The sequence below is a fragment of the Chiloscyllium plagiosum genome, chromosome 13 (assembly GCF_004010195.1).
Source record: "Chiloscyllium plagiosum isolate BGI_BamShark_2017 chromosome 13, ASM401019v2, whole genome shotgun sequence".
NCBI classification, from domain to species: domain Eukaryota; kingdom Metazoa; phylum Chordata; class Chondrichthyes; order Orectolobiformes; family Hemiscylliidae; genus Chiloscyllium; species Chiloscyllium plagiosum.
Genome location: NC_057722.1, coordinates 27,663,903 through 27,679,709, shown reverse-complemented (window position 1 = coordinate 27,679,709; position 15,807 = coordinate 27,663,903). Strand labels below are relative to the sequence as shown.

General features: G+C 39.3%; 1 protein-coding gene across 1 annotated transcript in view; it reads left to right on the top strand.

The window, feature by feature from the left end:
- LOC122555878 overlaps positions 1-15,807 on the top strand; it is a 204,313-nt gene that overhangs the window by 147,613 nt on the left and 40,893 nt on the right. Inside the window, exon 6 of the mRNA XM_043702112.1 lies at positions 187-232. Within this exon, the coding sequence (XP_043558047.1) occupies positions 187-232 (46 nt within the window). The remainder of the gene's footprint in view (positions 1-186; positions 233-15,807) is intronic.

Here is a 15,807-nt window from a genome sequence, read left to right as displayed (position 1 = left end):
GGAAAAAAATGCAACAATTTTTAAAACCTAAGTCAATTTCAACAATTTAATTAGGAACTATGTAAATATAGAATAGTTAAAATAAATACATTGCTTTGATTTAAAAACAACTTGACAAGAAATACTATTGAGATTAAACATAGTAATTTCAAACCTGAAGTTGAAATAATTATCTTCTTTTTACAGGATCATGTGATTTCTCTGCAATCAGATGTCACCAGTATATGAAAGCGTATGTTTTTTTTATCCCATTGAGAAATTTGTGTTTGTATTATTTCTGATGAACTGACTCAGTATGATATTTGTCTCTGTCCTAATGACCACTAAGTGCCCAATACTTTACAATGCAGGAAGCTTATGTCAAACTAATTAACTTTTAATGAGAGGAAATCAACTGATTAGAATGTTTTTCTTGGCACTCTTGCCAATTAATTTTGTACACAGTCTCAAATAACTGTGGTTGGTCCTACATACTTTCATTGGTTTGGCCGTACAGCACATAGTGGGTTGTGCGTGTCTAAGAATGTTTACTTGAGTCAATTCATTTTCAGACCTATTGTGGTGAGTTTGCTAACACAATTGTAATGGCTAATTTGAGGAAGTTTGATGGAAAGCTGCTGACATAAGTGCTTCATTGTAATATTGGGGCTTACTTTTTTAGTTTATAATAATAAATGAAAGAGGTTGCTGAAGCCTAATTAAGAATTAATGATTTGGAAAACACATCGTGCATAAGTCTGTCTTCTTCAATGTTGATAGAATTGTGCAGAGAAAAATATTCAGTTATATTTTGGTTTCAGAAAAATATTGAATGCAGATGCTTAATGTCTGATTTGATGTTTTATGGTTAGTCATACATGAATAACTTTCTAACAAACAAAATTAAGGGAGTCACATTGATTATTTTGGCATTGATGTTGATATAATTATTTATATTAGGTAATTCTGCTGTCTAGGATTTGCAACCCAAATATGTGGACTTTGATCATCTTGCTAATTCATCATGATACCCATTTAAATATGACTAGGATGTGAAGGCAGCAGGTGTTCATTTCCTGCAATTGCCTCAGTTTCCCAGTCATTATGTAGTACTGAATGAGTATGATAAGATCACCCACATTGTCTTCAACCTTAGTTAATTCATGGATGAAGCAAAGTATAACAACATGCGTTAGAGAGTAGCAATCTCCTGATTCTTTAAGTTCCAAAAATAAAAAAACAAAAACCCTAAGGAGAAATGAAGACATGAAAAAAATCAATTTTAGACAAATAATTCAATGAAGCATTCAGCTTCATTAAAATATTTCTGTGGAAGACTAAAGAGGAAATGACAACTGATCCTAATTGTACCAGATCAATAGTTTCCTACACATTTCTTATATTACCCATTGACTATTGGCTTATGTTCATTATTTGTTTTGTGCTTTGGGAAGCTTATCTGTTCATTGGCTTTAACTTCTGCATATGTAAACATTTGAGTGCATGATTAATAGCAATAAGGAAAGCACTTAATATTTTCCTATTTCTTTATTTCTTAGAGAATAGTGATTTGGCTCTGTGACAAAAATGTACAGGTTGTAAATAGGTACCTGATAGAAATGTAGCATAGCCGAGCAAAGTCCGAGGTGGAAATGTGAGGAGGAAGTAGAAGGAAGAACATTGAAAGACTATATAAAATAGGGGGCACAATTTTAAGGAGGTGCACGAATCTGAGTATACATGTGCACAGACCATCGAAAATGGCAGGACGACCGGAGAGAGCAGTAAGTAGACCACACCATATCCTCAGCTTTATTAATTGGGGCATGGAGTACAAGAGCAAGGAGATTGTGTTGAACCTATAGAAGACATTTGGAGTATTGCGTACAGTTCTGAATGCTACTCTTATAATAGTAGTGCAAACACACTAGAGAGTGCAGAAATAGTTTACAAGAATGGTGCCAGTGATAAGGAAGTTCAGTTATGAGATTGATTGGAAACATTGGGACTGTTCTCCTTGGAGACAAGAAGACCAAGAGGAGATCTGATGGAAGCTTTCAAAATCATGTGTGGGCTAGATTGAGTAGATAGAGAGAAACTGTTCCTACTCACAAAACAAACAAGAATAAGATGACATAGATGTAAAGTGGTCTGCAAAAGAAACCAGGGTGAAATGAGGAAAAGCTTTGTTGTTTAGTGAGTATTGGGGGTGTAGAATGCACTGTCTGGAAGGGGCTTCCTTTCATGACACTTCTATGATTTGGTGAAGTCACAATACAGTCTCCTGTATTGCTGTCTGTTAAAGGCCAGTTAAGCTCCATTTATGCATGCGTGCAAAGCTCTGTTTATCATCCAATTGCCAGTAAAATGTCCAGTAGAAAGCTAGCAGCAGTCATAGTCCCTTTCTCAAACAAGAAAAATTTAAAAATGAGGTTAAGCATATTCTGGGGCAGTCCATTTGACACTTCCAGCAAGTGCAAAACCAAATATGTTCTGCTTGGATGGTGTCTCCTCATTCTTACAGAAATGTGCCTTAGATAGCTCTGTAATTGAATTACATAAACAGCTTTGTTTGATCGATAGTCAGCATTACTTCTGATCATTGTTGGCTGTATACTATTGTCTTCAAAGAAGAGTCATATTGAACTCAAAATGTTACCTCTATTTCTCTCTCCTCAGATCTAGAAGTAGGTTGTAGAATATGCTGAGTTTCTCCAGTGCTTTCCGTTGTTATTTGGGTCTGCAAGTTAGTTATTTTATGTTTTTTTCTGTAAAATGCACCTTCAAACAAAAGGATACAGAAGTTTAGTTTAAAATTTTAAGTCATTCATTATTGCTGAGTAATTTATATTTCCAGACCATTGTGAACTTTACATGTGGTCTAGGGTACATAAAAAATAATTTCCAACGCAATTAAGTGGGTTTTCTTAAACTTCTAGGTTTTATTTAAGTCTTTCTGACCATTTCAAATCCTGGCCAGAATAGACAAATAATCTGGACTCAGGTCTTAGACCCATGAATCAGCCTTGAGTAAATGTATTTAAGTAACGAGTGAGAAATTGTGATTGCTTCTGGCTTTCTTATGTTCTTATAGGGATAACTCTTTTTGGCTTCAACACCTCATGATGTAGTTCTGCTCAGCAATTTAACAGATAGTGAAATCCAAAAAAACGGGAACCAAAGTGACGTGACAGTTATAACTTTGTGTTTACTTGTGTGTTCATCTGTTTTGCCACTGCAATAGCAAACTAATTTTAAAATTAGATATGCTTGAAATAGCAAAACCAATGGGACATTTGCAAATATCATCCATCAAAAAGGTTGAACTGAATAGCTGGCTGTTTCAGTTAGCCTCCTTGTGAACTCAAACCATTTTTGCTTACACATCTGCTGTGCACTTGTGTAAGCTTCAGAAGATACCATAAAAACACGCATACAGATGAACAATTTCATTAAAATGATTGAGCTGTACCAAGGATTACAGTCTTAACATCTGGGGGTAGACGTTTCTGGTGAGCCCTTCTGTGGATCTGAAACAGGCTTCTGAACTAATTCCATGGATGTACACACTTTCCTGATACTAGCTCAGATCTGTTTGTCGCCATATTTTTCGCTAACACATCTTTGGGGTTTCTCTGCTCACCTTAACAGTGTAGAGGAATATGAGTGTGATGTCTCCTTGCAGTGTAAGTGGGGCTGCTATCCTTACCAAAGATTTTTTTTCTAACGTTGTAATGGTCTTTCCAGAAAAGAAGCCAACTTTTGCAAATTTACTACTTTCCCCTTCCATTTAATATGGTGGCAGAAACACACAATGTGAGGGAGAATAATGCACTGTATGTAGATGGGCAGGTTGGTGGTCACTGCTACCAAACTAATGTAGGTACGTTCCTTTAAAGAAGGGTTGGAGATGCAGGTCAACTTGAACTTAGCCTGACTTGCTCAGCAATATATGGTCATTGTTTGTTTGAATATGGGTAGATGGGTTCAGAGATGCTTGGACCAGCCAACATTACATCTATTTACTTGAGGATGCTACAAAGCTAGCAGGAAGGCCTGGAGATATCTCACACACAGCCTTCCTGCAGCAAGTCTAATTCATGACTACTGAGATCATAGACACACCCTAGCATCCTCTGGGCTCCCTGGCATATTCATATTGTGTGTACTGTGATACTAATCACTACCAACTTAACATTGGGGTAGTTTTGTTGCCACCAACCTCTTTCCTTAAATGGGTCTAAGGATCTATTTGATTTTCTGCGGTAGAGGAAAATCAAAAATGAGTCTGAACAGAAAGAGTTCAAACAAAACTCGAGATAGTTTATTATATCTAAACAAATTAGATCAGACAATGTTGTAAAATCCTATTGGGAGACACGTGGATTTAGATCTTCATCCTACAAGATCCTAAGATATGATACCTTTTCTCCTCCCCACTTCTTATGACATCCTCAGATTAGATGGAGTTTAAAGCAAGCTCCAATAATAACCTTTCCGCGGCATTACCATATCTATCTTCCCAAGCACTTTTTTTTTAGAATTCCTACAGTGTGGAAACAGGCCCTTCACCCCAACAAGTCCACACCAACCCTTTGAAGAGTATTCCACCCAAGCCCATTCCCCTACATTTACTCCTGACTAACCTATACATCCCTGAACACCAAAGGCAATTTAGAATGGTCAATTCACCTAAACTGCACATCTTCGGATTGTGGGAGGAAACGGGAGCACCTGGAGAAAACCCACACAGACATGGGGAGGAGGTGCAAACTCCACACAGATAGTTACCTGAGGCTGGAATTGAACACAGGTCCCTGGCGCTGTTAGGCAGCAATGCTAACCACTGAGCCACCGTGCCACTCCTTACATGGTTAACATTTATAAATTCATGAATATAACTGCATTCATGTATATAATCCTAATGTCCACACACTAACCCCCCAACCACCAACACCACCACCACCAATCTTCTGCTGTCACAAATTCAGGTACAATTCTTCAGAACATATTATCTTCAGAGTTGGGAGACTGGTGTGTCTTTGGCTTGACAGCTATTGATCCCGAGTGGGCTGTAACGTCCCGCTACATTGGAGGACTTCTGTTATCTCTCTGTCCTTCACTGAGGACATTGTTTCTTCTAAACTAGGTAGTTGGTCCTTTCCATTCTTTGGAGAATTCTTATCTCCTGAATTTCTTTAGCAGAGGAAATCTTCCCTTGTTGAATCATTTGCTTCACAAAACCAATTGGAGGCCTGAATCTCAAGAATTTCCATTGTGGAACACAGCTACACTGTTTGAACAGGTATTTCCGTATTTGTGGATCAGGCAATTTCTTCTTGATTGTGTCTGAATCTGTGGCTGTTTGCCAATCCATTGCAGTGTTGGCTCTCACTGAGTAAGGCTGGCATGTGGTGCCTCATGGATGCCCTGTTTTGGGCTGTCAGATTTGCTCTGAGCCTGTCCCATTTAACATGATGGCAGAACCACAAAACATGAGGGAGAATAAAACACTGTGTTAGGTGAGCAGGTGGTGATTACAGCTACCAAGCTGATGTTAAACAGATGTGATCTGATATGCTGATTGTGAGACTGAGTCAAGTAGGTTTTTCCTACTTGTTGATTCTTCCACTATCTGGGGCACAGGCCCAATCTTACAGATATGCCCTTCAACCTTGAGCAGAATTGCTGCTGACGATCCATTTTTCATGATGGATGTACACCTGAAGTAAATTGTGTGCCTTTGCTACCTTCTGTACTTCAATATGGAGGTGTACTGATCCATCAGCTGAGGAAGGATGGTAGGTGGTAATCCACAGGGGTTTCCTGTGCCTGATGCCATAAGACTTTGTGTGATACAAAGTTCATTCACCATTCCAGCAGTTTATCCTGTGTTGTTTGACGTCTTTATTCAAACAGGGATACCTACCAATGTCATGGCAACGAGCTAATACCTTGACACTGGCAAAAAGTCCTTCAGTATCTGTCACACCATTCACTGAGGAATTTTGCAATTTGAAACAACATAACTAAAAACACCTAACAGTGGTAGAATTGTAGTAACTATTAAAAGAATCAGCCAGCAAGTAATGTCTAATGTGATGGATCATTAATAGCACTGGGGGTAGGAATCTTAATGATACATACAGTGCGGTGCAAATTAGTGGGAAGCCAAAGGATTGGGAAGGTTTTAAAAACCAGCAGAGGGCATAGCCATAAAAACGCCATGAGGAGGGAGAAGATGAAATATGAGAGTAAGCCAGCTAATAATATAAAAAAAGACTGCAATAGTTTTTTTTAGATATCTAGAGGTAAAAGAGACACAAGAACAGACTTCAGACTGTTAGATAAGGCAGGAGAAGTAGGAATGGGAAATAAAGAAATAGCAAAGGAACTGAATAGGTATTTTGCATTAGTTTCCACAGTGGAAGACACCAGCAACATACCAGAACTTAGAGAGTCAGGAAACAGAGGTGAGTGTAGTGACCATCAGTAAGGAGGAGTTGTTGGGAAGTTGAAAGGTCTGAAAGTGGATAAATCACTTGGACGCAGACACCTCAGAGTTCTGAAGGAGACAGCTGAGGAGATGCTAGCTGTTTGGATGGTGATCTTTCAGGAATCACTGGAGTCCAGAGGACTGAAAAATGGTGAATGTAACATCCCTGCTAAGAAGGGAGGAAGACCGAAGACAAGAAACTATAAGCCTGTTAGCCTGACTATATGTCATTTGGTAATACTTTAGACTCTATCATTAAGGATGGGATTGCGGAGTAATTGGAAGTGTACAGTAAAATAGGGCTGAGTGAGCACAGCTTTTTCAAGGAGAGATCATGCCTGCCATGTAGAATTCTTTGAGGAAGTAACAAGCAAGTTAGACAAAGGAGAGCGAGTGGATGTGATCAGTGTGGATTTCCAGAAGGCCTTTGACAAGATTCCACACAGGCGGTTGCTAAATAAAACAAAAGTCCATGGTTAAAGGCATGATACTGGCATAGCTAAGGATTGGGTGACTGGCAGAAGGCAGAGAAGAGAGATAAAGGGGTCTTTTCAAGATGGTAGCCAGTGACTAGCGGAATTCTGCAGGGCTCTGTGTGGGACCATAACTATTCATATTATTCGAAAATGATCTGAATGAAAGAACTGAGGGCATTGTTGCTCAGTTTGCAGATGACACAAAGATAAGTGGAGGAAAAGTAGTGTTGAGGAATCGGGGAGCCTGCAGAAAGACTTGAACGAGCTAGGGCAAAGGAATGGCAGATGGAATACAGCGTGAGAAAATGTGAGGTTATGCACTTTAGTAGGAAGAATAGAGGCATAGACTATTTTCTGAACGGGGAAAGACTTTGGAGATCTAAAGCACAAAGTCCTAGTTCAGGATTCTCTAAAGTGAACATACAGGTTTAGTTGGCAGTCAGGAAGGCAAATGCAATGTTACCATTCATTTAAAGCAGAGATGTTGAGGCTTATAAGGCTCTTGGTAGACAACATTTAGAATATTGTGAGCAGTTTTGGGCGCTGTATCAAAGGAAGGATGTGCTGGCCTTGGAGGTATTCATCAGGAGGCTCACAAGAATGATCCTGGGGGTAAAGGTCTTGTCATGTGAGGAGTGGCTGAGGACGCTGGGTCTGTACTCGATGGAGTTTAGAAGGATGAGGGGATGATCTCATTAAAACTTATAGAATGCTGAGAGGTGTGTATAGAGTAGATATGGAGAAGAAATTTCCATCAATGAAAGAGATTAGGTCCCCATGGTACAGGTGAAGGGACAAACATTTGAACTGAAATGAGGAAGAATTTCTTCAGCTAGAGGGTGGTTGATCTGTGGAACTCATTGCTGCAGAAGGCTGTGGATGCCAAGTCACTGAGTGTATTTAAGACGGAGATAGCCTTGACTGGTAAGTGGATAAGAGTTACAGGGAGAAGGCAGGAGAATGGGGTTGAAAAACTTATCAGCCACGATTGAATGGCAGTGCAAACTCGATGGGCCAAATTGTCTAATTCTGCTTCTATGCATTATGGATTTTGTTCAGCAGGGCATGGTTAAAAGGCAGTGTTGGCTTTAACATCAAGTTCCAAATGTTTCAGTTGACATCCAATTAATATGTTGATGTCATAATCTGCTATGCATATTTCTGCTGGGCATTTTCTGCACATGTTGCATCAATATGCTGTCTAACATGATTCATTCCATAATGTTGCATAAGCCATTTTGGAGTTCAAAGTGCCCAATTTCTCACACCTCACAAATTCACTTGTGATTTAATCCAACCTGAATTAATAGCCCAAAAGAGTCATCTTTCTGATAACTATGGAGTAGGAGGAAATCATTTACAAACAAAAATTGCATGCAGTTTAGCAATATCAAAATTCTTGAGCCTTTTGACAAGGTAATTGCTGGAATTATGCTTCCTCTGGTGTCTGCACCTAGGTGCATGTAACTCAGAAAAAACTGAGTCCAAAATGAGGTGTAGTTCCTTCACTCAGCTGTAGTTCAGTTGGAAGCAGTTTAGCCTCCAGGTCAAAAGGATGTGGATTCAATTCCAACTCCAAATACTTGAGCATAATAATCTAGCCTGATGTCCCATTCAGTACTAGGAGACAATGGTACTGTTGGAGGTAGCAATGTTTGGATGAGGCATTAATTTGAGGCCTAATGTTCTCTCAGGTGAATATGAAATAATTCAGGGCACTATTTTGAAGAAGAACACAGATATTTCTGGTATGATGGTCAATATTTGGCCCTCAATTAACTTCATGAAAGCTGATCTGGTCATTTTTACACTGGTCTGTGTAGAAGCTTGCTGTAGATGTTGCCTCCTGCAATTCCTTTATTACAACGATGAATACACTTCAGAAGTACCTCACTGGCTGTAACAGGCATTGCACCAGCCGAATTGTGGAAATAATTGCGGAAATACAGCATAAATTCAACCCCTTTTTTTCTGTTATAAAGCCTATTAAAGTGACAATAGCATTTGAGAAGAGCCATGTGGATGGTCACTAGACATGACAAAAATATAACACAATATTCTCAATTTCTTTGAAGTTACATTTAAACTTATTGTGGAACATTGAAAAGGGGGCTTTAATTTGCACTGCTTCTATGTTGTGCCTGACATCACTGTGCTTTATAGAAATATTGGGCATCAAGATTTTAAAAATTGCTTCTTTTAATACTGATATAAACTTGCTGACCAGAAAATCTCTTTCACTCATCCCTCAAAAAGACAACATGCTTAAACTGAAGTCTGTTTATTTTAATTATGTCGTAATGCCGAAAGGCATTAATAGGACACAAATGTGTTTTCGTAATTCAACAAAAATGACTGAAAGTCACATGATCCCGTTCATATGCTCAGATAGGCTTCTGATTACATCATGTAATGATTATTTAACCATTCAATTCAATTCAATTCAACTTGACCTGACTGCACAGGCAGTAAAAAAAAAACAATTTTCCAGAATGACAGAAATGAATAATGCTCATTTTAGTAGCTAATTTAAGAAAAAGTTTCAATATGATCTTATCTAGGCAAGAGTCTTTTTGCTAATTAAAATACCTCTGTGTTAATCTATGCTCTTTCCTCTAATGTAAAACATGGTAGAACATTGATTAGCAGATATCGCACCGACTTTTGTCAATGGATTTTAATCCCTGTGTATGTAATAAAACCACCTTTCCAGTCAAAACTTGAATTTAAACAGTTTTTTGGAGTTTCAATGTTTACTGTGTCCACTCATATATGTCATCTTGACACTCCTGCTCTGCAATGTTATGAAGAGTATTTTCAAATAAAAGTACTTACAGATCCTAACCATGGAATGAAAAGTAAATTTGCATTTGTAAAATTTCTTTTACACCCCAAGTACAGTCATTCCAAACCTAGGGACATGGCACCTAAGTAGGATTGGTGAATTAAACTTGGGGGTTGCAAGTCCCAAACCCATAATGGAGGCAGTGGAGTGCGGCAGGGTCAAGGTGGGCAATTGCAGAAGTGTTAAACAAAGGGCCAGGCTCATTGACCAAATATTCTATCAATCAGGGTGGTTCGTGTCCAGAGGATCAAACCTCCTGAAGGCCATTCCCATGTAGACAAATGAACCATTAGCACATTAAGAAGAGCCAGAACAAGTGATGATCCTTCTTTCTTTCTTATTTACCTGGTGTTCTGGGCCATTCTGTCAGAGACTGTTCCAGCTGGTGAGTTTACTATAGCTGCAATTAGCTCTTTCCCCACCTTATTCCACGCCCCCCCCCACCCCAATCAATGTTAACTCCCTGATGCTGCCAGTGGCTTCTTTCCCCTTGATGCCTGAATTTCTCTGTTCAATGCACCTCATCACCAATAGTTCCGAACTTCTTCTTGCCTTCGATGCCTGAGGTCTGCTCTCTAATACAGCCTGGCTACAAATGGCTCCCTCCCCTTGCGTGTGTGTGAGAGAGTGTCTGTGTAATTGTGTATGTGAGTGAGTGTATGTGTGCGTATGGCAGAAAGTGTGAGTGAGGTGAGTGTGAGAGAGAATGTAAGTGAGTATGTGTGACAGAGTATGAATGAGTGTGTATGAGGGAGAATCTAAGTTAATGCAGGGAATTATCTGGAAGTAAGTATGTGTGACAGAGTGACTGGGAGCATGAGTGAGAAGGTGTGAGAGAGTGAGAGACTGTGCAAGTGAATAAGTGTGAGAGTGTGTGTGGGATATTTTGAAGAAGTGAGTGAAAGTGTGTGAGTGAGTGCAAGAGTGTGAGGAAATGAGCATTTTTGACAGAGTGTGAGTGTGTAAGTGAGTGTGAGTAATTGAGTATATGTGAAAGACTTAGAGGGTGTAACCAAGTGAGTATATTTGATATTGAGAGTGTGAGAGTGAGTGCAAAGAATGTGGGAGTGTGGAAGAAAGTGTTTGTGAAAACGTGTTTAAGTGAGGGAGAGAATGCATGAGAGATGGTGAATGTTTTGACACAGTGAGTGAGAGAGATTGCAGGAGAGAGATTGATTGTGAGGAAGTGACTGAGTGTTATTTGATGCCTACACTTGCTCACAAACTGAACATACTCACAGCTCTGACTTCGGATCCTTAAAACTTTCAATCCTTCATAAGGTCACAGAGGATAAAAGTTTGGGAATTACTGTCTTTGGTCTTTCAAAATATTTTACAGACAGATATATTTTTGTCGTATACTTCCTGTTTGTCATCCAAGAAATGTGGCAGCCAGTTTGCGCAGTACCACTTCCCAAAGACAGCAGTGAAATAAATGGCTGGACAGTTTGGTTTAGGTGTTGGATGAGATACAGATGTTGGCCTTCAGGAGGTTTGATCCTCTGGACACGAACCACCCTGATTGATAGAATATTTGGTCAATGAGCCTGGCCCTTTGTTTAACACTTCTGCAATTGCCCACCTTGACCCTGCCGCACTCCACTGCCTCCATTATGGGTTTGGGACTTGCAACCCCCAAGTTTAATTCACCAATCCTACTTAGGTACCATGTCCCTAGGTTTGGAATGACTGTACTTGGGGTGTAAAAGAAATTTTACAAATGCAAATTTACTTTTCATTCCATGGTTAGGATCTGTAAGTACTTTTATTTGAAAATACTCTTCATAACATTGCAGAGCAGGAGTGTCAAGATGACATATATGAGTGGACACAGTAAACATTGAAACTCCAAAAAACTGTTTAAATTCAAGTTTTGACTGGAAAGGTGGTTTTATTACATACACAGGGATTAAAATCCATTGACAAAAGTCGGTGCGATATCTGCTAATCAATGTTCTACCATGTTTTACATTAGAGGAAAGAGCATAGATTAACACAGAGGTATTTCCTTCAGATGATGTTGTGGGATAACTACATTTAGCAAAAAAGATAACCAGAGCCTTAGTTTAACTTCTCATTCAAAAGACAGTAACACCAATAGTTCCTCAGAACTGCAACAAAATCTTTGTCTATGTTATTTTACACAAATGTTCAGGCTTTTGTTCATTCCCTTCCAACTCCCTTGCCAAGCTGAGTTTTGTTCTGTGATAATATGGTTTTAAATTTTATTCTATACGCTTAGATTTATTTTTTCTTTTAATCTTCATTCTTAAAATATTTTTGCTTTCCTCGAGTTTCTTCCCATTTTTCAAGGAATGAGAAGGCTCCTGCATAATGTTGCTCTGCCTCAGCCCTGTGGCTTTATAAGCTATTCAATTCCCTCTGTAGCTTTGTTTTTACAAAGGACAAGTAGTTGGTTTATACATGGATCCTGCATTGCTGCCTCTTACTCCACAGAACATGTTCACAGTTTGAACTACTCCTTTCATTCAAGCTTTATGTATGGAAGACCCCAGTGTTATTTGAAACAAGGTATAACATGTAGTGAAAATGCTTCAGTGAATGAAAGGTGTAGTTCACACTATGAGATTGAGTGTCTTACCTTATTCCACCACTGTGAACTTTCATGTAAAGTCAGTGTTATCCACTGTTATTCCTCATTTCTGTGCCGAATTAATAATTAATGAAAAAGGTAAATAATAAATACATACAGTAAATACATCGTCAACCATTATATTAAATATAATAGACCCGAAATACCTGTTAAGACCAGTGTGGAATCAAAATGGATCACTGGATCAGAACTTGTTTCTGGCAGGAATCTATTGAATTTACTCTGACCTGCCATTTTTAGTAATCATTCCTCTATATTCACAAGGGTTTCATTCCTGAAAACCCCCGTGAGTGTGGAGCTCATTAAAAACAGTTTAAAAATCACAGGTATGCATTTTTTGCCTGTGGATGTTGATTTTTGTTAGAAGTTGCATGACACCAGGTTATTGTCCAATAGGTTTATTTGAAATCACAAACGTTTAGAGCGTTACTCCTTCATCAGGTGACCTGAAAGCTTGTGATTTCAAATAAACCTGTTGGACTATAACCTGGTGTTATGTCATAGAGTCATATAGATGTACAGCACAGAAACAGACCCTTTGGTTTAACTCGTCCATGCCGACCAGATATCCCAACCTAATCTGGTCCCACTTGCTAGCACCCAGCCCATATTCCTCCAAACCCTTCCTATTCATATACCCATCCAGATGCCTTTTAAATGTTGCAATTGTACCAGCCATCACCACTTCCTTTCGCACCTCATTCCATACATGCACCACCCTCTGTGTGAAAAAGTTGTCCCTTAGGAGTCTTTTATATCTTTTCCTTGTCACCCTAAACCTATGCTCTCTAGTTCTGGACTTTCCCTTCCCCAGGGAAAAGATTTTGTCTATTTCTCCTGTCCATGCCCTTCATGATTTTAGAAACCTCTATGCAGTCACCCCCTCAGCCTCCAACACTCCAGGGAAAACTGCCCCAGCCTATTCAGCCTCTTCCTGTAGCTCAAATTCTCCAAGTCTGGCAACATCCTTGTAAATCTTTTCTGAACCCTTGCAAGTTTCACAACATCCTTCCAATAGAAAGGACACCAGAATTGCACATAATATTCCAACATGGCTGAACCAATGACTCGTACAGCAGCAACGTGACCTCCCAACTCCTGTACTCAGTACTCTGACCAATAATGCAAAGCATACCAAATGCCTTCTTCATTATCCTATCTACCTGCAACTCTACTTTCAATGAGCTATGAACCTGGACTCCAAGATCTCTTTATTCAGCTACGCTCCCTCGAACCTTACCATTAAGTGTATGCATCCTGCTAAGATTTGCTTTTCCAAAATGCAGCGCCTTGCATTTATCTAAATTAAACTCCATCTGCTGCACTCCAGCCCACTGGCCCATCTGATCAAGATCCTGTTGTAATCTGAGGTAACCTTCTTCGCTGTCCATTCCACCTCCAATTTTGGTGTCATCTGCAAAATTACTAACTATACCTCTTAAGTTCACATCCAAGTCATTTATATAAATGATAAAAAGTAGTGGACCCAGCACCGATCCTTGTGGCACTCCACTGGTCACAGGCCTCCAGGCTGAAAAACAATCCTCCATCACCACCCTCTGTCTTCTACCTTTGAACCAGTTCTGTATCCAAATGGCTAGTGCTTCCTGTATTGCATGAGATCTAACCTTGCTAAACAGTCTCCCATGGGGAACCTTGTCGAACGCCTTTCTGAAGTCCATATAGATCATATATTTTCAACCTATTCGTCAATTTTATCCTTTTGCATATACTTACTTCCAGAGAAATTTTGGTACCGTCTCAAATCTAAGTTTTTACTTAACTGACATCTTCTAGTTTCTCTGCCTTGGCCCGCAGAGATAGTTTACAATTCTTTTCTGAGTGCACTATGGATCTTTCATAATTCTGATGGTTTAAAGTATTCCAGTTGTAGTAACTTGAAGATTGCTATCCAAATTTTCTGGGCTTAGAAACTCCACAAACTAAAACATTTCCTCTCGGAGATTTGGTTCCCTTGAACTAAAAGCTTGATTCTTCTGATAAAATAAACTGTTCTTCCTTCTGAACTAAAACTTTGAACCTTCTGTTATGATGTCAATAAGAAACAAATGGCTTTCAGGTCTGATAGAAATCCAACAGCATAAATAGTATCAACATTTCCTCAATTAATACCACTGGGATTCTGTCGGGCATTTGATTGCAATCGCACGCTTTCTTGAAATTAATGTTATTTAGTTTACGATTCCAATTGATTTTTTGACCTGTTCAAAATCAAACCTTCACAGAACTGACACATATCCATCTGCATCTATTTTGAAACCCAAACTCCTAAATATCTTTTATTATTATTATGTATTTTTAATTGCAAAATATCTAATAATATTTTGGGAATGATTAAATTGCAAACACATTTACAGCTAACTGTCTTATGTTGGGTGCTAACCATTTACCTTGTGGTTATGCTATTGTGCTGCTACCAATCCTCTTTTCTAAACTCAATCCAAGGGTCTGCCTCTTTAATAGTAATGGAGGATATGTTGCTCTTGAATCTTTAATGAGATGAGGCACATGTCTTACACATTGAGACACAGTTTATTATATGATAGTAACTCACCTCAACTCCCTGCAACCTGTCCATAAGGCGTAACTGATGGAATATTCCCGACTTGCCTGGATGAGTGCAGCTCCAACAACATGCAAGAAGATCAATACTATCCAGGACAAAGCAGATCACATGATTGGCACCACATCCACAACTATTCAGTCATTTCATTGACACTTTGTAGCAGTTGTATGTACTGTCTACAAGATGCGCTGCAGAAATTCACCAAAAGCCTTTAGGCATCACCTTGCAAACCCAGGGCCACTTCCACCCAGAGGAACCAAGCCACAGATACATGGAAACATCTGCAAGTTCCCCATCAAACCACTCACAATCCTGACTTGGAAATACATTATCGTTCCTTCACTGTCGCTAGGTTAAAATCCCTCGGAACAGCATTGTGGGTCTACCTACCGCACATGGACTCCAGCAGTTCAAGAAGGCAGCTCACCACCACCTTCTCAAGAGCAACTATGGAACGGTAATAAATGTTGGTCCAGCCAGTAACATCCATGTCCTACACTTGAATAACAAAAACTTCTCCCATTTGCTGCATCCACTTCAACCCCTGACACAATTCACCCTGCATACCCTTTCTGCTGCCCACTCACTTGCTAAGGGCACCTCCCCACCTGTATCAGGTTGAACAAAGGATCAAGGCAGGCTGGTGTGAGCACTTGAAGCACTTAATAATTATGGAGGCCAGGGCTACTGTGTGGTAGTCATTGAGACACGCTGCATGAGTTTTCTTTTAGTACCAGGATGATGGGTACTAAAAGGGTGCAGAGGGGTTAAGATGTTCTGGTATATGGGTCACAAACAGTTAGTATGCAG